General features: G+C 34.9%; 2 protein-coding genes across 2 annotated transcripts; one reads left to right on the forward strand and one right to left on the reverse strand.

The window, feature by feature from the left end:
- Window positions 1-1,184: 1,184 nt before the first annotated feature.
- LOC123884240 (protein phosphatase 2C and cyclic nucleotide-binding/kinase domain-containing protein) lies at window positions 1,185-9,342 on the reverse strand. Its single transcript, XM_045933307.1, has 15 exons — window positions 7,903-9,342; window positions 6,999-7,130; window positions 6,471-6,701; window positions 6,197-6,322; window positions 5,943-6,005; window positions 5,362-5,444; window positions 4,785-5,016; window positions 4,396-4,709; window positions 4,039-4,114; window positions 3,894-3,960; window positions 3,303-3,580; window positions 3,138-3,203; window positions 2,896-3,017; window positions 2,258-2,414; window positions 1,185-1,944 (listed from the first exon to the last, which is right to left on the reverse strand). Exons 1-15 carry the CDS (start codon window positions 8,923-8,925, stop codon window positions 1,699-1,701), a joined length of 3,216 nt encoding a protein of 1,071 aa, XP_045789263.1. The 5' UTR covers window positions 8,926-9,342; the 3' UTR covers window positions 1,185-1,698.
- A 13,518-nt stretch (window positions 9,343-22,860) lies between these two features.
- LOC123884241 (sugar transport protein 14-like) lies at window positions 22,861-25,728 on the forward strand. The gene is made up of 4 exons (XM_045933308.1): window positions 22,861-22,999; window positions 23,397-23,719; window positions 24,105-24,734; window positions 25,029-25,728. The coding sequence occupies exons 1-4, from the start codon at window positions 22,861-22,863 to the stop codon at window positions 25,464-25,466; spliced, it is 1,530 nt and encodes a 509-aa protein (XP_045789264.1). The 3' UTR covers window positions 25,467-25,728.
- Window positions 25,729-26,833: the final 1,105 nt, after the last annotated feature.

The raw sequence follows: 26,833 nt of genomic DNA on the forward strand, positions 1-26,833 counted from the left end.
GAGCATACCTTTGATTTATCAAAAAAAAAAAAATTGAGCGCGGAGGATACATATGATTTAAAAAAAAAAAAAAACTAAATAAATAAAATAATTAACAAGAATACTTACTTGTAATTTTATGTTGAATTATACTTCCAATGTACTTGTAATTCCATGCGTGAAACAAACTGCTGACATATCAGCCAAAATAGCAATTTTGGAGTATCTTCGTGCATAACTGAATAGATTATCTCTGCGAGTCAGGTGAGCAGCGAAGTTTTTTTTTTTCTCAAAAGACTTAACACTCATGCATTCTTAAGGATGAATTCAAACCCAAGACATGAAGAGATGCTTGCCACGTCAGCATGTCATGTGAGTCGCTGTCTATGTGTGTGTTGACTGGGAACAATCGAAATAATTGGATATGGAATGAAGTTAAAGAGACGCGAGAGGAATTGCTATGCGTGTGCCTTGCATTTACTAGGAGAATGGTGTGCTGTGAATGTTATGCAATAGCAGAGCCGGCAAGAGGAATTGCTATGTGTGTCTTGCATTTACTAGGAGAATGGCCTGTTGGGAATGTTATGCAGCAGCAAGATACTGGTATTGTACCTGGCTGCACCTAATTCTCTACAATGGCAACATCCTAGTGAGTAGTGAAGGTTGGTGGAAATGCAATGTGGATGCAAGTTTCTACGGAACTTCTGTTCAAACGGGGCGGGGTTGGGGTGTCGTTAATGATCATGGAACTTTTGTTGCACCAGGAACAAACATCTGTAACCATCATCTAGCAAGATGTGTAGGTGAAGCCATGGCCATTTAGAAGCACTACGAGCAGCAAGTGCAAGGGGTAGGAATCATAGTGTTTGAAAGTGACTCCAAAATTGTGGTGGATGCTATATATGCAAAACATAATGGAGTGTCCGAATTTAGTTCTATTTCTTCTATTAAGTTGTTAAATTGTAATCCGAACTTTGAGGTAAAGTTCATTAAGCAGCAAAGTTCATTAGCGGCTAGCTAACATGACAGGACATACATTAGCTAGGGCGGTAATTTCTTGGCCTAGTCGCACCTTTTTTAACGGTACTCCTTATTGTATTGAACCTTTAATTATAAATGAAATGAGTTGATTGTGTTTCGGTAAAAAAAAAAAACAGCAGCAGCAAGCTACAGAAGAACAAAATCATTATTATTACATTATGTGGGTGTAAATATGGTGGACATTAGTCCATGATATAAAATATTCTAAATTGCTTGACAATTCAACTGAACATAAAAACAAATTCAATCATGAACATATATAATATTTACAGAATAAAGGAACTATAAAAAATAAAAATGAAAGTGGTAAAGATATAAAGAACATATTAAACCTACCCTACCCATTCGGCAGCTAAAAGATTGAACTAGGGAGGATATTCCGAGCCTATTGATCTCTTTGCATTCATGGATTGCAATTTGTCGAAGAAAAGAGCTTCTTTTTTCACCCCTGACAGTCACTTCAGAAGTATACTTCCGAAAAAACATTGCTTTTTACCCTCAGAAAGTATACTTCCACACAAAAACATAAATTTTTTTCGTCCAGAAGTATACTTCCGAACACATGTGCGAACTTTTACAAAACATGGGGGGAAAACAAGTTCCCCAACAAGAAAAGCTAAATATTTGTGCAGAGACAAACTTAAAAAAGTAGACAAAGCCTAATGCTCATTCATTCTTCTACCAATCTTCAAGCCATTCAGGCACATTAAGTTCTTCTACCTCCTCTAATGGGGACTCCGTAGAAGCAGAAGAATCCTCATAACGAACTTCCAAGTATTGTGTTATGCGAGAAATAATTTCTGGAGGAACTGGAAAAGTGTGGTGTCTAAGCGCTTCCCAATTGATACCATTAAACCATGAGTGACTCTTGACAAAATCAGGACCTTGGCTACCAAGTCTAGTATTTTCTTCCACATCAAGTAACTGAACAAATCAAATAAAGAGAGTTAAGTACACATAGGTAGTCTCATGCATGCACCAAAGATATCTTTTTAAGCATGCAAACCACATTTAACGTTCAAGAGAAAGCAGTGTTGTCAATCATGGATTGCAGAAAATAGATGTTTGTTGAAATTCTGATAAGCTGCAGCATTATAGCGCTGCAATAGCTGCTATTTGACAACACTTTGTACTAAAAAGGGTATCGTAGAAGAATAGCGATAAATTCAAATTCCACTGCTATAACTAGTATTTGACAAGACAACACAGAGAAAGAGGCTTATTTCTTGCTATATACCTTGGAGATGAGATCAATAGCTTCAGGGCTAAAAGTGTCTGGAAAATTTAATTTCCTTTTTGCAATTTTGGCAACTGTATCAAGTTCGTTTTCTCTCCATGATCCAAATGGCATATCGCCTTGTAACATAAAATATACTAAAACTCCCAACGCCCACCTGCATTATAATCAACAATGAAGCTTGTCAGCACATTGTCAAGGAACATAGGACCATAACTGTCTACAGATTTAAAGTATATACCAAAGCAATATATGTTAGATACCTATGAAGCACGGACACTCATTGGATTAGGTATGTCCCAGTATCTGACACCAACACGACATCAACGCATATAATTACATTGAATTATGTCATTTTCTTAAATTATTATCGGTACCAACGTGTCAGCGTCTGAATCTTGTCCTGTGTCCGTGCTTCGTAGTTAGATACCATGCACTCCAATATGTGTGTAAGGTGAAATTGCAACATATTGGTTATATTTTCAAATGAGTTCGCATTCAGCAAATGAATTAATAATGCTACTTTTGATTGTCTTCATTTAAAAAAAAAAAACTACTTTCGGTTGTCTTTATGTTACGAGGAAATCAAAAAAGTGTGCTACCGAGAATCAATGGTTTTATACAAGTTTTAATTATACCAGTCGGCAGGGAAACCGTGGCCTTTTCCCAAAACAATCTCTGGAGCTAGAGAATCTGCCATCCCACAAATTGTGTATGTTCTCTCATCGGATAGCTTCTTTCCAAATCTGAAATCCACCAGCTACAAGCAGCAACACACATTTAAGAATAATTAATAACATGATAATTCCATGGCAGGTTTGCCATTAATAACACTGATAAACAATAATTTGATGAATAAATAAAACAAAAATTTCCAAACCTGTATCCGTCCTGTTTGATCCAACATCAAAACATCGCGCGAGACACCTCTATAGAGAACACCATTCTGCAATTCAAATATGAAATGTGTGGAGGAGGGAAGGTTAGAGAATCTTGGCCACTAGCCAAAAAAGAATGGAAAAATATTTTACTTTAGATACAAGACCTTGTGCAAGTCTTCTAATGCGGTAACAACAGAAGCAGCGCAAAACTGTGCCGCTGATTCGCTAAAAGGACTTGAAAGTATGGAAGATAAAGGGCAGACAAGACGAGTATTTAGCAGTATTCCAGCATACATGCGGTCGGCAAAGGTGCATAAAACTTGTGGTACACAAGCTGAAGAGCTCAAACCCTTAATCAAATCCTTCTCTTTCAAGACTTGTGATTCCTTTCCTAGCTTTTTCACTTTTGGCTTGGAAAATTTCTTCAAAGTAAGCACATTTTCTGCTCGAAAAATGATTTCATGCAGCAAATTGGTTAGAAAAAAAAAGTCCAACATACATTATTTTTTATCACTAATGACTACATTAAATGCTATTAATTGATATAGGAGAAGGAAACCCAGACACCAAAATAAATAAGTTGGAAAGCTTTTAAGCATATTTTGATATTTTGGCCCCTGAAAGATTTTCTCAAATTATCACCGATGGTGAGTGTTAGTGTTTTCTTCAGTGTCCGTGTCATGCTTCATAATGAGATCAATTCATGTAAAAAATAAGTTAAAGGACTACATATGTTTAGATCTGCTAATATCTACCTGAGTCTCTTAAATTTGCTAGTCCAGTATCAGAACAATCAGTGGAATATATAGTCTTTCTCCACTCCTACAGAAGAAAAATGGTCTATAAGCTAATTTGTGGATCTCAAGCCCAATGAATCAGAAAGCAAGAAATTACTCTTACCAAATCCGAGAGCTGCACTTTATCAAGGGATGAGAATTCAAAGTTTCTAGTCAATTCCTTGGAATTGTCCCTCAACCTGTTGTCAAATTAATGGTGCCAACAATATAAAGCTCTATTTTAAGTGTATCGTATAAGAAAATAAGCAGAAACCTATGTAGCACCGACACTTCAGATTGAAAACATGTCCGATGTCGACACCAACATGGCACTGACACATGGTTACTTACATTAAATCATTCCATTTTTTAAAATTATTATTGCTATCGATGTGTCAATGTCATTGTTGTGTCCATCTCAGTGCTTCATAGGCAGAAACCACTAAGCCATTGTTTGATACATGCACATATTAAGACATACTTGTGATCTTCCTGAGAAATCTTTTGTAAGGAGCCAATAACTGATTCAAATTTGTCCTTTGTTAGTAAAGCACATACAACATCTTCCTCTGCAACAGCAGTTAAGGAACCAATTTGTTCATCAAGAAGGGACCATTCACCAAAATAGCTTCCCTCGGGCTTCTCTATCGACAGTTCTGTTTCGCTTGGTACATCATCGTCCTCATTTTCGATGTCAGACTTGAGGCTTAAGGTATTTGGACTTGTCAATAAATCAGCATCGAAAGTTAATTTTACACGTCCCTTTTGGATAATGTACAATGCAAGGACTTCATTCTACAAAAACATACCAAAAAAGTTAATGAAAAGAACTGAGAATAAATGCACCAAAGAATCCAAGCAAAAGCTTACTTTATCGATTATTGTCTGTCCGCTTGAGAAGGTAACTTCAGAAAGGCAGTCGGAAATCTGACTCAGTTGTAGAATTGACAATCTTGAGAGGAGATCTACAGACCGAAGTAACTTTAACGATGATAAGTTAGAGAATTCTGACATTAAAATCCCTCGAAAATCTTCTCGCTTTAAAGCCCAAAGAGTTCCTTTTGTTACGGCACGTACAGAAGCCTGGAGTGGTTTGTTGTACCTGTAGTAATGCCACATTTCAGGCAGAGGAACGTTATAAATTTGCAAGGAAAATACTATAGCACCTACATACGAAAAATAAGAAAAGACATAAAAATGACTTTAAATATTTCCTATAAAAATGAAAAGGAAAAAGGCAAAACCAACACTATGAGCAATTAAGTTTATTCCGAAACGTAGCAATTATAGTTGAATTTTATATGCCTGTCTGGAAACAGTCCTGCGCAAAGTCAATACCTAAACTAGAGGATATGTGAATGGCCTCGGCAAGATATTTTTCATGTCGATAAGAATTATATCAATTTGGTAGAAGGACCACAAAATAAGAAGTGGTAGAGTGACTCACATCAGAGCAAGTTCTCCAAAGCACGATAGTTTTTCGGCTGTGTAGCGCTGCAAAACCCTAGGTACCTCCCCGTCTTTTTCTTCCTGTCATTGTGATAAATGATGAACTACAATTTGTAACACATCTCATAGAAACAAACATAATTCTAGAAAGGAGTTAGGTTCAAACAGCACCATTATATGGCCCCTAGACTTTAGAAACATGATTTCATCTTGACTAATACGACAAAACTTGAACCTAAGCTTCCGTATCCTTTCCATCAAGTTCTCAAATCAAATAATGACATCATTTCATTACTTGATGGCTAAGATATAAGAAACTCGACCTGAGTTTTTTACTTAGAAAATAACCCGGGCGGTTATCAAAATAGGTCACATCTGGGGGCTAACAATATCACAAATGAAAATTTTCTGATTTGGAAACTGAGAAATATTTAGAAGTTTCGGAAGACTATAGATGTGACGGACCTTGACTTTGTCTCAGGCTAGAAAACTTTAAACAATTTCCTAAAATGATAGCTGTTGAACCATCACAAAGATGAATGAAATGAATACTGCAATCAAGTGACAAATTTTATAAACCTGAGTCGCCAGGACTTCAAATTCTCCGCTTCCAACGACATAAAAACAGTCACTTTCACCACCCTGCATAGTATTATAACTTTTGTCACACTTGTACACTTATGAAAACCAATAAAGCCAAAATAAAGATAAATTTAAATAAGATATTAAGATTAAGCTCTAATGCAAGCTCATTTTCTGCAAGAAGAATCTACAACAGCTGAAGAAGAAAAGTGGCAGGCTAAGAATTTTCAAGCTTCGACTAGAAAACTGACCTGTTTGACTATAATATCCCCAGGTTCGATTTCAACTCTTTGCATGCAATCCAATAAAACGTGACATTGAGATTCGGTAAGTTTACGGAAGAGGAAATGATCATTCAAAGCCTTCTCTATGTGTGCCTGTTGCATATGAAGATGAAGAAGCATCATCAAGATTTGTTTGCAGTTCGTGAACTTTGCATGAAATCTATGAACTTATACTTAAACGCCAATGTTGTTATCAATTTCAATAAACAAAATGAAAAGCAAAATATGAATTGGGATTTACTTCTTCCTCCCATGTTTTTCTGTGTGCCGATGATGGAGGAACCCAACCTTGTCCATTCTCGAGGGAATTTTCAATTGCTCGGATGCGTGCCCTTGACAACTCTTGCCTTACGCGATTATTCCTAGCGGTCCAGCCAAAAGTGGAAGGAGATTCTGAACCTGTCACCTCAATAACTTGAGGGACAGAGGTTCGTAAAACATCACGAGAACTTGTTGAGTGAGCAACAGGGGTCTGATTCAGACAAAATAGATTAGTTACTAATAAGTAATAACAAACAAGCAGTGTTGACAATTGCAGATCGCGGAAAATTATGGTTCGTTCAAATTCGGCTACGCAACAGTGCCATAACGCCACTATTGCCTCTTATTTCACAAAACTTTGTACTAAATACTGTATTGCAGAACAATAGCGATATGTGCAGATTCTACTATAGCTGCTACTTAACAGCACTGCAAATAAGGGGTAACAAATACTGAAAAATTTCTAGCGAACAATATGTATGAGTAGGAGAAAAGAAAAACATCATACTTCATTTAGCCCATTTATATGCACAATGATGACTGTAATATCGTCTGTACGAGTCTCATACTGTAGCCAAAGTCGATAAGATTCTGCCACTATCGCAGCACAAGCATCACGTGGATCTTTGAACTTTGCGACCTGGAAGCAAGACACCAAATTTAGAAACAAAATATTTGACTTAATTGAATGACAAACCAAACCTAGGTTCACAGGAAAGATTTACTCGACAAATATATCCTCACAAAGCACTGAATTACCCAAAACAATACACAATTAATAATATGGATCTCGGCATTAAGTTTGTTAACCATTTTTTGACATATTTCAGTTATAGAAATGAATTTAGACACAACATTGTAAACGATTACGGCACATGAAGCTATAATTAGTTAGTTGCAAACTTGGAATAATAACAGAATACTATATTTAACAATTTTGAGACTGAAACCAATAAAATCCCAATGCTTATCAGGGAAATTTCACTTGCATTATTCACTTCTATTACTTTCAGATACTAAATGGTAACATTCGACTCATTTGGATTGTTTATTTGCAATCCTGCAAATGCCAATAGTGCTTGAAACATAGAAACGGTTTCCTAATAATAATTCATAAATAAACGATCTAATTTCTCCTTCTTATTCCGTCAAATATATTAAAAAACATTAATAACTATTCATAACAGTATCTACTCCTAAACAGATCCAATAGTGGTTATCAATGATTTCAGTTCCTAATTACTACTAAAATATGATAATTTAATAAACATTTGAACAGCTATATCTTTTTAGCAAACACAAAAGCAAAATTTCAATCATATAAAGAGTAAAAAGCAAGACATATTTTCTCATGCATCACAAATCAAAAGCAAGAGAGAGAAACAAAGTTGAAATATAAAGTTGTTGCTTACCATATCAACAACAGTTTGGCTAGAAAGAAACTCGAAAACACCATCACTAGCAATAACGAAAAATGGATGATTAGGTGTGAGTTCAAAACTAACAATCTCAGGATTAGCAACAACACCGATCGTTTCGGCAATAGAATCACCGATACTCCTTGTAAAAGCAGTACCGGGATACATCCCATTTGGAATCCATAACCTAGGAGGATCACCATCATCAGCTTCTTCATCGGTACCCCAACACGGAACATCAGGATTCTTTAACCCTTCAATTTGATCCAAAGTAAGAACTCTAGCACCACAAAGTTTCACTCTTTCTAACTCATCAACTCTATAAGGTGTCTGATCAATAGACAAATCAACTGCAACAACATCACCATCTTTCCCTTTCTTCTCCGCTATAACAGCTCTCGAATCACCACAATTCGCTACATAAACCGTCTTCCCTCTAACCAAAATCGTTATAGCTGTTGTTCCACTCATACTATCATCTAAAATATCACCATGTAACTGTGAATTCGTCGCTAAAAAAGCCGAATGACAAGCCTCAACAGGATCAACACTAAATTTAGAATTCCTTAATAAATTCTCACAAAGCCTACGCTTAACAAATTGCGAACATTCGGCACCAAATTCACCATGACCATCGAAAACACCGAAAAATTGATCATTAACATCATTTCCAAAAGGTGTATGAATACAAAAACTATCTTGATTTGCTTTATCAAGAGCATCAGGATAATAACCACGTTGAGAAAGATAAGAATAACGTAATTCATAATTACTTGAAGGAATTCTCACAATTCTTGAACCATCTGGTGGCAAAAACTGAGAGGAAACCCTAGCTAATCTTCTAATACCAGCTTCTGAATCTCTTGTTAAGCTTAATTGATTCAATTGGTCTCTAATTTCACCTGAAGAAGATGGTGAAAAAACATGTTGAAGTTCATTTCTTGAAATTGGGTCACCATTGATGCTTGAACCTTTACAAGTTTCACCTATGCAAACTCTTGAATAAATGCAACCCATTTCAAAAAATATGAACTTGAACAATACCCAGATGATAGAATTTGAATTTGCATTAAAAATTGTTGTTGATGATGATGAAGATGATCAATTTCTGAGTCACTGAGTTAACAAAGAAAAGTGTGTGTGTTTTTTGTGTTTGAAATTTAAGAATTTTGAGGTTACAATTTGGTAATAAGTGTGGATCGAACTCAATTATTAAGAGAGATTTTTAGGATGAGGATGAGCCACAAAATTGTTTGAAATAAGTGAGTTTTCTCACTTTGGAATTAATGGAGTGTAAATGAAAAATTATTGCATCAGTAATAATATTGTGATGATGAATCAGGTTGATGATGATGTCTTAAAAAATGGAATCACAGTTTTTTAATTTTTTTTTTTTTTTGGACTAAAAATGAGAAATCTTTTTTATTTTTGTTTAAACCTGATCATTAATGGAAGAGACCTTAGTGACTTATTTTATTTTTTAATTATTTAGTTAGTACTTCCTCTGTCCCAAAATATAAGGGAAAATTGGTCAAACAAAATTGATGTATTTGGTCCAAATTTTTAACCAAATACATCAACTTTCTTTGACCAATTTTCCCTTATAATTTGGGACGGAGGGAGTACTCTGAAGACACTAATTAGCATAATCTTTTTTATAAACAATTTTTTTATTTAATAGAAGTATAACGGGTATTGATATCTTACGATTCTTGACAACCCATCAAATTGTATGATCGAACACTACAAGAAAATCTCATATTATTGACGAAATTTATTGAGTGCTTTAAGCCATTAATAAATTACTGAGGACTTAAAGCCCTTAATAAATTACAAAATTCGTTATTGAGGGCTCTGAGCCGCCAATAAGTGGCAATTTTTTAAAAAAGTCTTATAGACGCTTACATGCCGTCAGTGATATTGGACAAGTCTGATCGATGATTCTTGGCGGTCTCAGGCCCTCAATAATGTTATTATTATTGAGAGTTCTGGGCGCCAATAACGCTTACTGACGAGCATTTTCGTGAGGGTCTTGGACCGCCAATAATGCATGCATTATTGACGGTTTTTAGCTCTTCTTGGAGGCTTTTGGCCCTCAATAATCAAGTGTTTTCTTGTAGTGGAAAGTCGGAGAGAACTCCTAATAAAAAAAAATACTTTAGTTAAGGAAATTTGACATAGGAAAGTTATCTTGAATTTTGTATTGTTAATATTTTTAAAATATATCATAATAAAAATATATAATTTTCAATGTAAAGTTTTTCTTTTTATTCCTTTGCTAGTAACTTGGGGTACTAGTTAACATATTTTTTTTTTATAAATTTTTTTTTATTAATAGAAGTATAAGGGGTACTTGGACATTTACAACCAAAGACTTTCGGATTCAGAATCACAACAGGTGATAACTATCCACTTTCGATAAAAAAAAAAAAAAAAGTTGTGGAAAACCCGCTAAATTATGTGCTTAAAAGTTAGAAAGAACTCTTTATAAGAAGAAAACACCTTAGTAATTCGGTGTTTCAACTTAAATTATTTTTTATGAAAAACACAAATTTTTATAAACCATTCATTTTTAAGTATATTTAATTAATCACTTGACTATTTGAAACTTTGATTTGATGTTTTTTTTGGACACATATAGGTTCTAGCTATTCCAGCCTATAATGCATTAGTTTTTTTAAATTTAAATAATTTAATTAAAAGAGATATAATAATAATAATATTATTATTAAATTTTAATTTTAAAAATAGAGATTATGAATTTTTTTTGTAGAGTGTCACATAATCACATTAGCACAATACTTGCCTAGGAGTTGCCGAACTTTCTTCTATAAGTAAAAGATTAATTTTACAATTAAAAGAAAGGAAAATGTTAACTTGTGCCCTTACGGGTACATTTTAAGGAGATAAATGTAGAAAAAATTTATTGAACATGTGGTGTACTTAATTTTCTAAACATTAAATTCTTTGTATCATTAAATACTATATTTCTATTTTTAGGTAGCTTAACATGTGCCTTTAGGGCACAAGTTAACATAATCCTTAAAGAAAAAGTTATAGTCAAACTATTCTTTTTTGACAATAGTTATAGTCAAACTATTTGTATATCTAAATTGTTTTTATGTATGTTATTTTGAAAAGTAAGAAAGAAAAAGAAAAGGGAGTTTATTTAAAGTTCACCAATTTTTTTCCTGGTTTCTAAAAGTTCATTTAGGGTATGTTTGGTTCGGGGTTTTTGGAGGGGAGGTGAGGGAAGAGGAGGTGAGGAAATATTTTAAATGTTTTGTGTTTGGTTCAAATTTTATGAGGGGAGAGGAGGGGAAGGGAGGTGAGCAAAATCCCTTCAATGAACAATTTTTGCTTCCCCCCAAATTGGGGGGATTTGGAGGGGAAGGGAGGTGAGGATAGATGAATTATTATAATTTTAATTACATTGACATAATTATCCTCATATTTATTTGAAAATACCAAAACTTTCCTTTTAAAATTTATATTAAATCATACTAAGTTATTTGCTTGTTGCCATTTTTTTATGTTGCCAACATCCTGTGTTTATTTTTTTTCCTGTACTATTTTTATTTTTTTGTTTTAATGTACTTTTTTTTACAAGATACTTGTTTTTATTTTTTACCTATCCTACAACATTTTTGGATGAATACTTTTTTTTTATATGCATTTATAGTAAATTGTTTTTACAATTAAAGAAAAAAAAAAGTCAAACTATTTTGAGTAGATTATAATTAAAGAAATTCCCGTGAGTTTAACTTAATTGATAGGACATTGTATTATATATACAGAAAGTTGAAGTTGGAACCCCAGTTATTATCCCACTTATCTACTTGACAAAAAATTGTAATTAAAGAAAAGAATATAGTCAAAACATAAATTTAATTTCTCTTTAAATTTAGTTCCTATAAATTCCAAAAGTATTGCTTTTAGTTTTTTATATGTCATTTCTCATCCAATAAAATCATGTCATGTGACACAATAACGTAATAATAGTAGTATATAAACTAAAAATAACGGTTTAAAAATTTAGGGTTAAATATGTTTTTAGTCCCTATAGTTTTACAGAATTTTCGTTTTAATCCCTGAAATTTGTTTTCACAGTTTTTAGTTCCTGAGGTTTCACCAGTCAATGATTTTAGTCCCTACCGTCCATATGAGTTTAACGGAGGATGACGTGGCAGCGAGTGGCACCGCTACTTGTATTTTTTATTTTTATTTTTTTTGTTTGCCATGTCACCAATCAGTTTTTTTTAATTTTATTGACGGATGAAATTTCAGAGACTAAAAAATGTGAAAACAAACTCCATTGACTAAAATGAAAATTTTGTGAAACTATATGGACCAAAAACATATTTAACCCTAAAATTTACCTGGATCACAGTTCAATGAGCTTAACTTTATTGGCAGAATATTGCATTATATATGCAGGAGATTGTGGTTTAAACTCCAATCATCTCACTTATCCACTTTCAAGGTAGAATTTTTAGCCATTAAACTACTTGACAAAAAAACTAACCCGGATAGAATTCCAAAAAACTCACAAAAACCAAAACCATAAAATTATATTATAAGGACTGTGTTGGGGAGTCCGGGAGAACCAATGAGTCAATGCTCCAGGACCACACAAGAGAGGGAGACGCCACATCCCAACCCAAAACCTTAAGGTGTTAGGTTAATGGGCCACCTCTCTTGTAAATCCAACATTTTTCCCACACGTAGTCGATATGGGACTTAAACACTCACACTTGAAACCCAACAGACTGAAAATTATATTTAAATGTATTGTTTATTTGTTATTGGACTAATGGAATGCCACATGGGAGGAATTGTAGTGGCTAGGTGTTGTTTGATGAAAGGAAAAGAAGTTAAAAAAGGAAAAGTAAGAATTGAAAAATGAGAGAGTAGCAATATTGGAAAAGGAGGAAAAAGTGGTGGTGGGGGGAGGTTGAATTAGTTGGAATGAGAAACAAAAGAGAAGAGAAAGAAATGGTTGAATGAATGTGTTATGTGTTGTTGTGTTGTTATGTGTTGTGTAGAGACCCTATCAGTGCATGTGTAGTAAGGTCAGAGTCACTACTTTTTTGTTGCCTTTGATTTGAACTTTCCCTATGGATTGTGGAATATGCGGACGCGTCAAACTTTTCACTTGCCCGACATCAAATATTTATTGGACAAGTTTAAAGGAATGGAGAAAAGGTTATTTTGGTAATTTACATAATTTGTTCAGAAGATAAACATTTTCTTATGATTCAGTGCATTTTTTGTCCGGTCTTTCAGCCCTGTTTGTGTTGTCCAAGAAGAAGTTTAATATCAAACTGAGACACGGTACAACTGGATTTGTTCTGTCCAGTTTCTTATTTTTTAGCAGATTAAACGTAATTGAAGTCTTACCTATATTATAAATTAAATATATTAGTTAATAGATATAAAAATAAACTTTTTATTTATAATTAAAGTATGAGAGAGTATAATATTACTGCCTCCACTGGACCGTCTAATCTGGTTCGAGAGTCAGTTCAGACATTAAGTAATTTAAGTCCTCTCCCAATCGCAGTTCCGTGGATCGAACTGTGGTCCTCCCTACCAATTGTTTAGCGTTAATCACCACTAAATCAACTAACGATTGATATACTCTCCAATTTGATATATAAACAAACGTTCATCTTTTAAGTTTATTTAATAATTAATGAATTTAATGTATTATACCGGACAAAATATATCAGTTTTTTAATGTAGCAAAAAATGAACGGAGGAAGTATTCAACCTTAGTAAAAATATTCACCCTAATGATTAGAACTTTTGATTTACTTTTCAAAGAAAAAAAAGTGACTTTATAGTTTTTTAACTTTTTTTAATGAAAATAATTAATTAATTTCATGTCCAAAATAGAGTTTTTGCATCTTGTAGACTCTTGGTTCGATCTTGGTTAGGTGTTGTTACAACTGATGCAGAGATGTTACAAGATCACTTAGTGCAGTTTGTTAATTGTTCAGGTGGGTTGCGAGCTCACTATTCATTCATACAGCTTGTGTGGTAGTGTCGTGTTTCAGTCTTATGACACGAGCGAAATGATAGAGTTTTCAAGGCAATAGGAATAACAATTCAGCAAATGTTAGATAAAGTAAAATTATACACATTTTGGTGGCTGAAGACCAATAATGTTCATCTTGGCACAAACAACCACATGTGGTGGTCGAGCCCGTTTGTATGTTTGGGCATCAACTAAGCTTTCGATTCAATGTACTATCGAGGACTGTAAAACTCTGTGGTTTTGTCTGGCACATCTTGTACTAGGCAAGACTCTCTTTTGATGTTAATATATTCGATTTTTGCTTCTTAAAAAAAAATTCATGTCCAAAATATATACTCGTATATATGAGTGCGAATCAAATAGTCCAATAATTTATATATCCTGATAGCAATTGGTCCGATGAAGCTTCAATAGATTTTAATACCATCTTAAACACATATTGTAACTTATAAGAGTATTAAGTATTAACTTAACCACAAAATATATTATTCAAGATATACATTAATACAGCAATCAAGATCTACATTTATTTTGGATCATTCTTCTGGGTCCATCGATTTATTGATTCAGGCAGGAGGCATAGCTGGTTGATATTCACATACATTATTCAATTCAAAAAGTATAAAAGGTTATCCATATCCATATATTCCTTTCCTAAAATTAATAATGTTTATCCATCTAGCTATTTCTTTTCGAAAAAGAATTAAGAGAGAAACTAAAAAAAAGTAAAATAAAAATAAATCAAAGAGAACAACAAGTCAACAACAAAGATATGTTGGTTTTTTTACACCATGCCTGATCTAACCTGTTGATCTGAAAGGTTGAGGCCGGTCCGTTGAGCAAACTTCCACACCGAAGGGGGGGTTTGTACCTGCAGGTGCTCCGATGCCTAAGTCAGCGAAGAGAACAAGAGAGATACAATAGAAGAGAGAGAAAGTAGAATGCAGAATGATTCAGAATACCTGGCTCTCCTGTCTAGGAGAGCTTATATAGTGCCCCCAGCGCTGGGCCAAAGGTTGGTCTATTGGGCCGGGATAACCGGCCCAATAGACTCAACTGCCAAGATAATCCCTGTATCGTAGGGGAAGGCCGTTATTTGCCTCTATCTTGGTTGGAGCCGTTCCGCTATTCGCGGGTAAGGGATAAGCTCCGTGACAGCTGTGGCTGGATAAAGGAGCATGTGCTAAACGTGCTGCTTAGCTGTTAAGCTAAGGCGGAATGAGTCAATGTGTATGGATAGACGAGCACGTGATTAGCGTGGAGCTAATCCGTTATGTCGAGCAGGACACGTCATTGGCTGACGTGTCGGGGAAGTCCCTCCTTATTGGACCGTGCCCTAAATGTCGGGCAAAAGGGATTGGGCCAGCCCTTGGCCCAGTCCAGAACAGGAGCCCCCCAAGTCGTTGCTCCTAGGCATAGGAGTAATGACTTAAGGTCTAGGCCCGCATGTCGAGGAGTTGTTTTCCCCGTCAATCCTAGGAGGAGTTCATAATTCGTTGATCATGGTTGTTGTTCGTTTGCGCGAAGAGCGCATTTGCATTTTGCTCGTAAATTCCTCCTTGGCACGACGAGGAGAATTATTGAAGGAGGAAGCTTCCCTTTGCTCGTGACGCGTGCCAGGATGTTCGTGGAGGAAATTACGGGGAAGGGATTTGCCTTTGAAAGTCGTTGGCTTTTTTGTTCCTCGACGGGTTGTCGGGGAAGTGTTGCATATGTCGCATCTAGTTGATGCTGCCTATTTTTGCGGGCATGTTTATTTATGAAGATTGCTTCAATTGCCCGTGATTTTCGCCTGATCGCGGTGTCGAGGAGATAATTACGTTGGTGATAACGATGAGCCCCTCGAGAGACGCGTGGTCTGTTCGATGGGATGTGAAAAGACAGACGTTTCGTCTGATCTTGACACGTGTGTTGATGAAAAGGCGCAATAATTGCCTTGGGAGCATGCGCTAATTACCTCGTTTTACGAGGAGGTTTCTTGGCCGTTGGATCAACGCGCCTTTTGACTTCCTGCGAGATTTAATCAGGGCCCTTTGATGGTTTTAATCTGGACCATTTGATTCGGATCAACGGTTGCGATGCGGTGAGGTGTAGTGGTTCGCGACGCAGGCGAGAGGACTTGGATAGTCTATAAATGGAGAAGGGGAACCTCACTTTCAAAGTTTCCATTTTCCTCCTCTCTATTGTGTTGCTGCTGCTATTGCTATCAAATCTTCAAGCTTCCTTGCTTAAAAGTTTCGAAGCTTCTCTTTACTTCAAGTTTCAAGCTTTCGCTTCTTCTTCAACAAAGGTTAGTGTTCTTTGAAAACTTCCCTTTGAATCTTCCAGTTTATGTGTTTATTTGTATGCTTTCTTCTTTATACCCATTTTGTCTGTGTAGTTTTGGGTTGTTAGTAACATCCCTTAAAAAGGTTTTGGGTACCAATGGGTTTAAATTTCATTTGTTAGTGTTTTAGATCACTGTAAAACGCCATTTCTGTGCGTTTGGCGTTTTATTTATTGCGATTTCGCTATGTTTTTGTCATTTTTTTTTCTGGAAAAATGATGAATGTTGCTATGGAGATGATGATTTTCTGGGAAAAAATTATGAACATGATGATGAACGCGATGAAGGTGATGAACAGTGTTTCCGAATTTCTGGAATTCTATGCGTTTTATGTCGGGGAAGAGACTGTTGTTTCCTCTCCCCGTTTATTATAGCAAAAAGCTAGGCTATTTGAACCTTGTGTCGGGGAGCTTCTCCCCGTTTTCGCCTTCGCGAATTATGCGTGTCTTCAACAAGTTTTATGAATGTCGGGGAGCTTCTCCCCGTTTTTGACTGGAAAATAAGTTTGTTTAACTCTTTGTCGGGGACTTTCTCCCCGTTATTTCGCTGGGAAATTTGGTAGATACATGAGTTTGTAGAAACTCTGTGTCGGGGAGTTTCTCCCCGTTTTTAACTTTAGATTTTTATGCAAAACTAAGTTTGCTTCTAAGCGTCGAGCAACGTTTTGAGCTTCGTCGGGGAGCTTCTCCCCGTTTTTAGGCTTTGTTAAATGGTTCTCCTCGTTTCCTCTATTTTGTTTTGCCATTTTGATAAGGGCTTTTGGTCGGGGACAGCGTCCTCGCCCTTTTTCACGCCCTTTCACTTGAATTGCGGTGAAAGGGTGGATTTGATAACTGTCGAATTCACTGTCTTTTCGCTGCTTTTCAGGTTTTCAAAATGTCCGACGTAGAGGAAGCGACGGGGAGCCAAGCAACATCGAAACACAAGCTGGTCGACACCATTACCGACCCAGAGCTGGCATGGGTTGCGGCCGAGCCTCGGGGAATTGCTTCAACGATTACCGCCCAAGATCCGCGGCTCTTTACTATCGTCGAGGAGGCTGGTTCGGAAAACTGGGAGGTTCATGCACCTGCCGAAGGGGAGCGGGTTTGCTTGTCGTACGCAGGAGGTAGATTTACTATGTACGAGATGGCATTTAAGGAGTTGGGATTTCGGCTGCCCTTCAACGACCTTGAAGCTGGGATTTTTGGCCGGTTAAAGGTGGCTCCTTCCCAGCTTCACCCGAACTCGTTGGCGTTTATCCGGGCGTACCAGATCCTTTGTCGGTATCTGGAGGTGGAAGCTACTGTTGCCTTATTTTTCTACATCTTCCAAATCCAACGACAGAAAGTCGGGGACCGGCAGGGTTGGATTTCCTTGAAGCACCAGTCGAGCAAAATTTTTAAGATGTTCGTCGAGTCTGCTCGGGGTTTCAAGGAGAGGTACTATGTGGTGAAGCCGGTGACGGAGTTTGCTTTCGACTCTCTGCACATGGAAAGGCCCGTGTTCCTCGAGGATGGGTCTCCTCAGTTGGACGAGGAAGGGGAGCAAGTAATGGAGTGGGTTCTTCGATTCCCACTGTCGTGGTCGTCGGAACATTTTGTACTGCGAACCGACGAGTATCTGACGTCTGTCGAGGACCTGATCCCGGCGGAGATGGCAGGGTTTGAGAAGCTTAAGGCCTACGTGGATGGCTTTAAGCCGTGTAAAGTTGTAACTAGTTTAGGGGAGGTTGCTTTAGATAAGCACGGTAAACCGAGGATCGAACCTCTTTATGTTAATACCAAATTATTATTGTCGTGCAAGACTGTCTCTGCCGAGGACACTTTGTTGGGTATTTTACTTTGATTCCTGCCCGTTTTTTACTTGTTTTACATTCAGCGTTTTTGATGATTTGAGTTTCTCCCCGTGTTTCTGACCACGTTTCTGACTTTGCAGGTAGAATGACTGATCTTGCTTCCGAGCTGATGAGGATAGCTGCTGAGCATAAGGGAGAGAAATCAAAGAAAAAGGCGAGGAAATCCAAGCCTAATGTTTTGATTGCTGAACAAGCTGCTTCGGGGAGCAAGCTTCCACACCGAAGGGGGGGTTTGTACCTGCAGGTGCTCCGATGCCTAAGTCAGCGAAGAGAACAAGAGAGATACAATAGAAGAGAGAGAAAGTAGAATGCAGAATGATTCAGAATACCTGGCTCTCCTGTCTAGGAGAGCTTATATAGTGCCCCCAGCGCTGGGCCAAAGGTTGGTCTATTGGGCCGGGATAACCGGCCCAATAGACTCAACTGCCAAGATAATCCCTGTATCGTAGGGGAAGGCCGTTATTTGCCTCTATCTTGGTTGGAGCCGTTCCGCTATTCGCGGGTAAGGGATAAGCTCCGTGACAGCTGTGGCTGGATAAAGGAGCACGTGCTAAACGTGCTGCTTAGCTGTTAAGCTAAGGCGGAATGAGTCAATGTGTATGGATAGACGAGCACGTGATTAGCGTGGAGCTAATCCGTTATGTCGAGCAGGACACGTCATTGGCTGACGTGTCGGGGAAGTCCCTCCTTATTAGACCGTGCCCTAAATGTCGGGCAAAAGGGATTGGGCCAGCCCTTGGCCCAGTCCAGAACAATGCCAGTCCGAACTTTTAACTTTTTTAAATCTTAACTCAACTCCTTTAACTCATCCCACCCTCCCATTAAACATTGAATAAAATAATATCAATATAAAACCAATTACAAATTAACATTAAGATTTAAATCTAATCATATATTTAATGTAGTTTTGTTTTTTCTTCAAAATTAATAACGAGTGTAGTACTCTACGAAAAAAAAAGTATGTAGTTTACAAGAAGGAAAATTAGACAGAGCTGTTGGTTGGAGTCTAATTAAAAAGATCAAAAAATTGTTGAATTACTCGTGGAATGTTAAAATTACTCATGTATATCGACAAGCAAATCGGTGTGCAAATATATTAGCGAATATAGGTTATATGTCCTCCTGTGAACTCTAGCTTATAAACATCATTCTCTAGAGTTGATTCAGGTTCTTGCTTATGATTGTAGTGGTGTATTTTTTTTTTTTTTTTTACACATCTTTCACCTATTTAATCACCATGTAATTTTCTTTTAGTTGAGTTTAACCCTTTTATTACCAAAAAAATTAATAATGAGTGTGACTAGGATGGGTAGTGCAAAATAACAAGCCAATAGGATACAAGTGCTAACTGACATAGATATCCAAAAAACTTGAGGATTTGATGAGTTCCACGCTCTATCCATAACAAAAGAAGCGTTAAAAGACACCCAACTAGGTTGGTGTAGATGTTGATTTTTTCCTCATCTCTATTCTTGATTGGGTTTAAGTTTACAATTTCTTTATTGTTATGTCTCTTTTATGTTTTTTATCACCAAAAAATAAATGGTTTTTGTTTTATACCTAGGTTGTTTTTTCTATCTACAAATACTTTAATAAGTGTTGGTAGTTTTCTATTTTTTATTTCTAAAAATACTCCCTTTTGTCTTAAATATAAGCAAAAGTTAAAACGTATGTAGGCCCCGTTTGGATTAGATTATTTTTGAGTTTTTGCAAACAGCTTATGCAATATAAATTAGGAATTTTATGCTATTTTATAAATTCACACTAGTGAAAATTGTATTTTTATAAGTTATTTTATCATAAAAATTGCATAAACTGTTTGCATAAACTCAAAAATAAGCTAATCCAAATAGGACTTTAGTTTAAATTTGAGTCAAATACATTTTGACGTTAATTGCTTATATTGCTTATATTTAAGGCGGGAGGGAGTACTAGTCATCTCTTATTTTTAATTGGAGTTCAATTTATAAGTATAGTGTGTTTGATTCCTAAAACAATAAGAATTGGACAGAACAGTACAAACAGAACAAGATAATACATGACATAACAAAACTGTACCGGAGAGATATAGGGTGATAATATTTTTATATCCCAAAATAAAATGGGTATTTTCATATTTTTTATAGTTGTACCGTGGACAAAAAGTTATCATGTGGTTCAGTGAGAGACAAAAAAATCTTGTTTTTGTCCTGTCCCTTGCTGCCTAATTTGTCCAGTCTCATTTTCAAATCAAACAGAATACAATAAAAGTTGTCCAGTCCAGTCTCCTGTTTTTTAGCAAATCAAACGCACAGTCGTATCTTATTGTTAAATTTAATTTACCCACATTATTAAATATAAAAAAAAATCCTAAATTTAAATTTAAAATATCCTGTATATCAACATCTATGCAGCTATAAATGGAGGTTTTCTCATGAATAGATTTCTATTAGTTTTTGGAGTTGCACACCTTATATAGTTGAATGCATATTTAAGCCAAATGTATCTACTCAATTCACACTCAGATGAAGCAAATAGCATGTTATTCCAAGCAACCTACTCTTTGTTCCCCCATTTTTATTGCCTTCCTTTTCATCCATTTATTCACCAAAATGTCACATCAACTTTAGACAAAGCTCGTCGTCTATAAAAACCTTATACATTAATTAGGCACCGTCATTCATTAATTAAGTCATAACCTTGGCATTTTTTAGTTTTCTCCATGTCATGTCATTGCTAAGGTTTTTTATTTGGAGAATTTTAACATGTACTCTTAAGAAAGTAAAAATATAAATTATTAAATGTTTATATGTTTATTTTAACTTTTAAAGCATTAAATTTTTTTCTATCATTAAATATTAAGTTTCTATATTGAGATATCTTAATATGTGCCCTTAGGTCGCATGTTAACAAGACCCTTTTTATTTTATATATATTGAGAGAGGTTATCTCTTGAATGATTTTTTTTTTATAATTATTATTAAGTTAGATTAGTTGTTTGTTAGATTCACAGCTCTTAAAACTAATAAAAACTTGGACCTGACTTAATACCCTATTTAAGGAATCCAGATCCAATTCAATTTGGATCAATGTCCATAACTAGTAGTATAAACAGATTTTTGTTTTTCAAGTTTATTAGATTTATTTAGGTTAAATTGGACAATTAGTTCACTAACTTATTTATTGATTTTATATTGGTCCTTAACTTATAAATTGGTTCCTTAACTTTAATTTTTATTTGTCATATTGATCATGTTCGTTAGTTTTTCTAAAAAAAATAATTAACTTTATTAGATTTGGATCAATGTTCATAACTAGTTGTATAAAGTATAAACAGATTTTTGTTTCAAGTTTATTAGATAATTTATTTAGGTTAAATTAGATAATTAGTTCTTAACTTATTTATTGATTTTATATTGGTCCTTTAACTAATTAATTAAAGTTATAAATCAGTTCCTTAACTTTAATTTTATTTGTCATATTGATTATTTTCGTTAGTTTTTCTCAAGAAAAGGTTAACTTGGCTTTCTATTATCCGTTATATGTACGCATAAATCATTTATAATATATTGTTAATCGTACAAGGGAATAAGATTATAAGTTCACACACCTTTCTTAAAAAGAGAGTGTTCTTGTAGAAAATGACTATTGACAGGTTTTTCTTTTCAAGATACCACTCGTTTTAGTATGTTATGTGGTCACATTAGTAGCCACATAAGCAAAGTTAACATTTTTTTTTTGAGAAAAGCTAACGAAAATGAACAATATATATGACAAACATAATTAAAGTTAAATATCAATTTGTAACATTAATTAATTAAGGGATCAATATGAAACCAATAAATAAATTAAAGGACCAATTGTCCAATTTAACCATTTATTTAATTTTACATATATTATTTAATCTCAACTCTTTTATTAAGTGTAAAATCAACAATAGATTGGTATCTTAACTAGTTTGAATTGATGGTTAAAAGAGTTTGAGGAGTTAAAGAATCCGGTTTAAATCTAGGTGAAAGAAAAAATGATAACAATTAATTACAAACATTTGTCTATTAAAATAAATATTTAGCCCTTGTTAAAAAAAAATAAAAATTAGCCGGGCTTTTATATTACAAATTTTATTTAGTAGCATTACTTCAAATATAAAAAAAATATTGCAAGACTTGCAAAAGAAAAAAAAAAAAACACAAAGAGACTTTTATGAATGACTTGCCTTGATATTGAATTGTGAAGGAAAAAAAACATAGAAAAGAAGTTGTATAGAAACAAGGATTAAGAAAAATAGGCCAAAGACCCGGCAACACTAAAAAGGATTAAGAAAACCAATGGACAATGTAAGAGATTACGATTTAAGTGGAATGAAATTAACTTCTTTAAGGCAAAGAATTAGTCAAAAAAAATTAAATATTATTTTTTTTTCTAAATATTCACACATGTAATTTAATTTATTCTTAGTTAACTATTGCTACACTCAGGCCTTCTTTCTTGTACTTGAGTGGCTTCCACACAAGAATTACTAATAGCCATCCAATGTCATTTGCTAAATTAAGGAAATGTTTGGTAATAAAAAAGGAAAATCAAGTAGCACTTAGTAGTATTCACTTTGTCACATAGTTTTTCAATCCCTCATTAGAGTTTGCACTTATGACTGTTCTCTTTATCCACTTTAATTTTGTTTAAACCAAAATAGTGAAGTTTATTTTTATACAAGATAGTGATTCTCACTTGAATTGATTATTTGGGCACACAAAAACAAGTTAGGGGAAAATGGCAGGTGGATTCGTAGATTCTGGGTCTCTCAAGAGGGCTCATCTTTATGAGCATAAGATTACTGCATATCTTATATTTTCTTGTGTTATTGGAGCTCTCGGTGGATCTCTATTTGGATATGATCTTGGTGTTTCCGGTGAGTTTAATTTAATCATAATATCCTTATAAAAATCAATAAACCATTAAAAAAAAAATTGGTATTTAAGGATGTTTAAATCATTTTCAAAGAAAATGTGAAAAATTATATATAACCTTCATAGTTTACAATGCACATTAATATACTTGTGCATTAGATTGATAGATAATTTGACAGAATCACATTGTATCACCGTAATTTTATCAAAAACTATACTTTAAAATTTTAACACAAAGTTGCGATATCATTGTGATTTTGACACATTCACTATCTTGTATCTGAAACATACATTTAGTTCATCCTAAATGTTTTATCAATTGTTGATAGAAGACATATTGAATTCTCTAATCACTCAAAAATTCTCACAAGGGTCATAAATATTGCTTGATAATCACAGGAGGAGTTACCTCTATGGATGATTTCCTCAAAGAATTCTTCCCACATGTGTATGAGAGGAAGCATGCAAATCTTGAAGAAACCGATTATTGTAAATACGATGATCAAATGTTGACACTTTTTACTTCATCTCTCTACTTTGCTGCTCTTATTTCAACATTTGGTGCTTCAAGTTTAACAAAAAACAAAGGCAGAAAAGCTAGTATCTTAGTTGGTTCTGTAAGCTTCTTTATAGGAGCAGTTCTCAATGCAGCTGCCATGAATATTGCAATGTTGATCATTGGACGTATTCTTCTTGGTGTTGGTATTGGATTTGGAAACCAAGTAAGTTTAATAACTACTCCCTCCATAACACTTTATATGCAAAAATACACTTTTTAGGTTCATTGTATATTTAATGTATCTGGTCTATATTATGTACCAGCTACATTAAATATACAATAATAACAGTATATACAAATTTTACATGTATGTCTAATCATTTTACATAGTATAATCAAGTTTCACTCGAATCTGAAAAGTATATTTTTTCTTATATTAAGGACCAAAGGGAATATTACTACTATTAGAGTTGGGTGTAGTGGGATGATTTGGCGGAATATATGGTTGATATTGAATGACAGTGTGCAATTATTTTACACTGTCAGTGCATATGTTCTATTTTCTCTTTTACTTACATAGCATGATTTTTCTAATTATTATGGTGCAGGCTGTTCCTCTATATCTATCAGAAATGGCACCTGCAAAAATCAGAGGAGCAGTGAACCAACTCTTCCAACTAACAACATGTTTAGGAATTTTGGTTGCTAACCTTGTGAATTATGGAACTGAGAAACTTCATCCATGGGGATGGAGATTATCCTTAGGTTTAGCTACAGTTCCGGCAACACTCATGTTCGTTGGAGGAATTTTCTGTCCCGAAACACCAAACAGTCTTGTAGAACAAGGCAGAATCGACGAAGGAAGAGTGGTGTTGGAGAAAATTAGGGGAACTAGGAATGTTGATGCTGAATTTGATGATCTTCTTGAGGCTAGCAATGAGGCAAAATCAATTAAGAATCCATTCCAGAATCTACTTTTGAGAAAGAATAGACCTCAATTCATTATTGGTGCATTGTGTATTCCAGCATTCCAACAGTTAACTGGAAATAACTCCATTTTGTTCTATGCTCCTGTCATTTTTCAGACAATCGGATTCGGATCTGGCGCATCTTTGTATTCATCTGTTATTACAAGTGTAGCACTTGTTCTTGCTACACTCATCTCAATGGCTTTAGTTGACAAGTTTGGAAGAAGAGCTTTCTTTATAGAAGCTGGTATTGAAATGACATTATGCATGGTAATTACATCTTCCATACATAATAATATCCATCTACCTAATTTTTTTTTTTAAAAAAACCTAGTTGTTTAGATTGATTTGTTTAAGCTTATCTACTGACATAAACACTTGTGAGAGCGTATGAGTGAGCTTATGAAAACGGCCTATGACATGTCCATAAGTTGTTTTCAGCTTATTTATACATAAAGCACTTATATGAAACTTTTTATCCAAACAAAGAAAATAACATGATATACACCACTCTTTATGTTGCTAATATGAGGATATTTTTTTTTGGCTTTTTGAAATCTGCAGGTTGCTACAGCTATAGTTTTGGCTGTTTGTTTTGGAAATGGAAAAAAACTATCATTTGAAGTTGCTATCTTTCTAGTCATAGAGATTTTCCTATTTGTTTTGGCATACGGAAGATCTTGGGGTCCATTAGGATGGTTGGTTCCTAGTGAGCTATTTCCATTAGAGATAAGGTCAGCTGCACAAAGTGTTGTCGTGTGCGTCAACATGATCTTCACTGCCATTGTGGCACAGTTCTTCCTTGTGTCACTTTGCCACCTCAAATACGGAATCTTCTTGCTCTTTGCCGCATTGATTACCCTTATGAGTTGTTTTGTCTACTTCTTCCTGCCAGAAACAAAGCAAGTTCCAATTGAAGAGATTTATCTTCTATTTGAGAAGCATTGGTTCTGGAAGAAAGTGATCAAGGAAGAAAACAATGGGACTGCAACAAATGCATAAGCCAAAATATCGAATTTTGTTTCTTCATAAATTTTTTTATAGGCAAATGTTTGTTGTTCAAGTTAGGGAGTGGAGGAATCTCTTAGCAACAGAGATCGAATCTCAGACCTCCTGCATAATACTCCTTCGGCATCTCAACCCATTCACTACACCATTGAGAACTTTTTCCTTCCGATTTTAAATAAGAAATGTTGCTATTTTCTTCACGTGTTGATACTCTTTTGTTCATATGTTGATGTTCTTTTCAATGAAGAATTTACTTGAATTCAATGACATAAATACTCATGTTAGTATTTCATACAATTAGTTTTGAGAATGTTTCAAAGCTTTTTTGACAAATACATAAATCTTTACCATGCCAATGTTCTAAACTATAACCTTAAGCATGCTGGTAATGGTTGTTCAACTTATGCAGTAAAACTTTAACTGAAGCATTTCCAACTTTGTCTGAAACATTTCCGACGGCCATAAAACACAAGGCGAATTAAAATCAATACATCCAACTTTGCCTGAAGCAATTCCTTTCATCTTTAGTGTACCGATTAATTGCTTCGATTTTGTTGAGACTGAAGTAGCAAAGTTTTCCATAAAAAAAGGGATTTGAGTTGTGAATCTTTAAAATTTATCTATAAAAAGAAACCAAGTTATGTACTTAAAAATAGAAACGTTAATAAGAGAAAATGAAATTTGAGTTGTGTGTAAGTAAACACAAAATGAGCAAAAGGGCAAGGGAGTTAGCTCATTGTCACATTTCATAATTTCTAATTTAACACACTTATGCATACCCTTTTTAAGTCAAATGGAAGGATTGATGGAAATAGCTTATGGAGCAAAGGAAATGGAAACTTGTCTAGATTCTAGGAGAGTGGTTGAGAGTCATATAGCCAATTTGCATGTGGGATTGAATAGAAAATGGCCGGTTTTAGAGGTGAGGCTTGGACTTTGGAATGAAAAATGGTGATGATGAGTTGTTAACTTGCTTCTAGTACTTCTTAGGTGTTGAACAAATGGTTTGCATGCAAGGAAAGCACCAAGGGTTAAGAGGCGGTAATTATTTACCCTGTGGCGGATGTCAGCGATTCAAGTCCGCTTATCTCCAACTCGTGAATTTTAATGATATATAAAACTATATGATAGCACTCATAGCACTCCCATTTTTCCGATTCGGTAGTTTGGTTGAAGCGGCATAGAATGATGGGGTTAATGGTGAGAGGAGGGCTTGAGCAAGAGTATTTACTCTTTGTGTGTGTGTTAGAAATGAAAGAATGATGTTTTCTCTTCTGACTTCGTGTTTCTTTTATACTCCTTGAATTTCCAATTTTGCCTTTGTAAAAAATTCGGTTTTTAGAAAACGAAATTTTTTTTGC

This window comes from Trifolium pratense, linkage group LG5 (assembly GCF_020283565.1).
Source record: "Trifolium pratense cultivar HEN17-A07 linkage group LG5, ARS_RC_1.1, whole genome shotgun sequence".
NCBI classification, from domain to species: domain Eukaryota; kingdom Viridiplantae; phylum Streptophyta; class Magnoliopsida; order Fabales; family Fabaceae; genus Trifolium; species Trifolium pratense.

Excerpts from the sequence above, each read along its gene's own strand:
- LOC123884240 (XM_045933307.1), bottom strand. The coding sequence starts at position 8,925 with ATGGGTTGCATTTATTCAAGAGTTTGCATAGGTGAAACTTGTAAAGGT. Across the intron at positions 6,702-6,998 it reads ATATAAATGGGCTAAATGAA|ACCCCTGTTGCTCACTCAAC; the intron begins GTATGATGTTTT and ends TGTCTGAATCAG. Across the intron at positions 3,961-4,038 it reads AAGTGCAGCTCTCGGATTTG|GAGTGGAGAAAGACTATATA; the intron begins GTAAGAGTAATT and ends TTTCTTCTGTAG.
- LOC123884241 (XM_045933308.1), top strand. The coding sequence starts at position 22,861 with ATGGCAGGTGGATTCGTAGATTCTGGGTCTCTCAAGAGGGCTCATCTT. Across the intron at positions 23,720-24,104 it reads GTATTGGATTTGGAAACCAA|GCTGTTCCTCTATATCTATC; the intron begins GTAAGTTTAATA and ends ATTATGGTGCAG. Across the intron at positions 24,735-25,028 it reads TTGAAATGACATTATGCATG|GTTGCTACAGCTATAGTTTT; the intron begins GTAATTACATCT and ends TGAAATCTGCAG.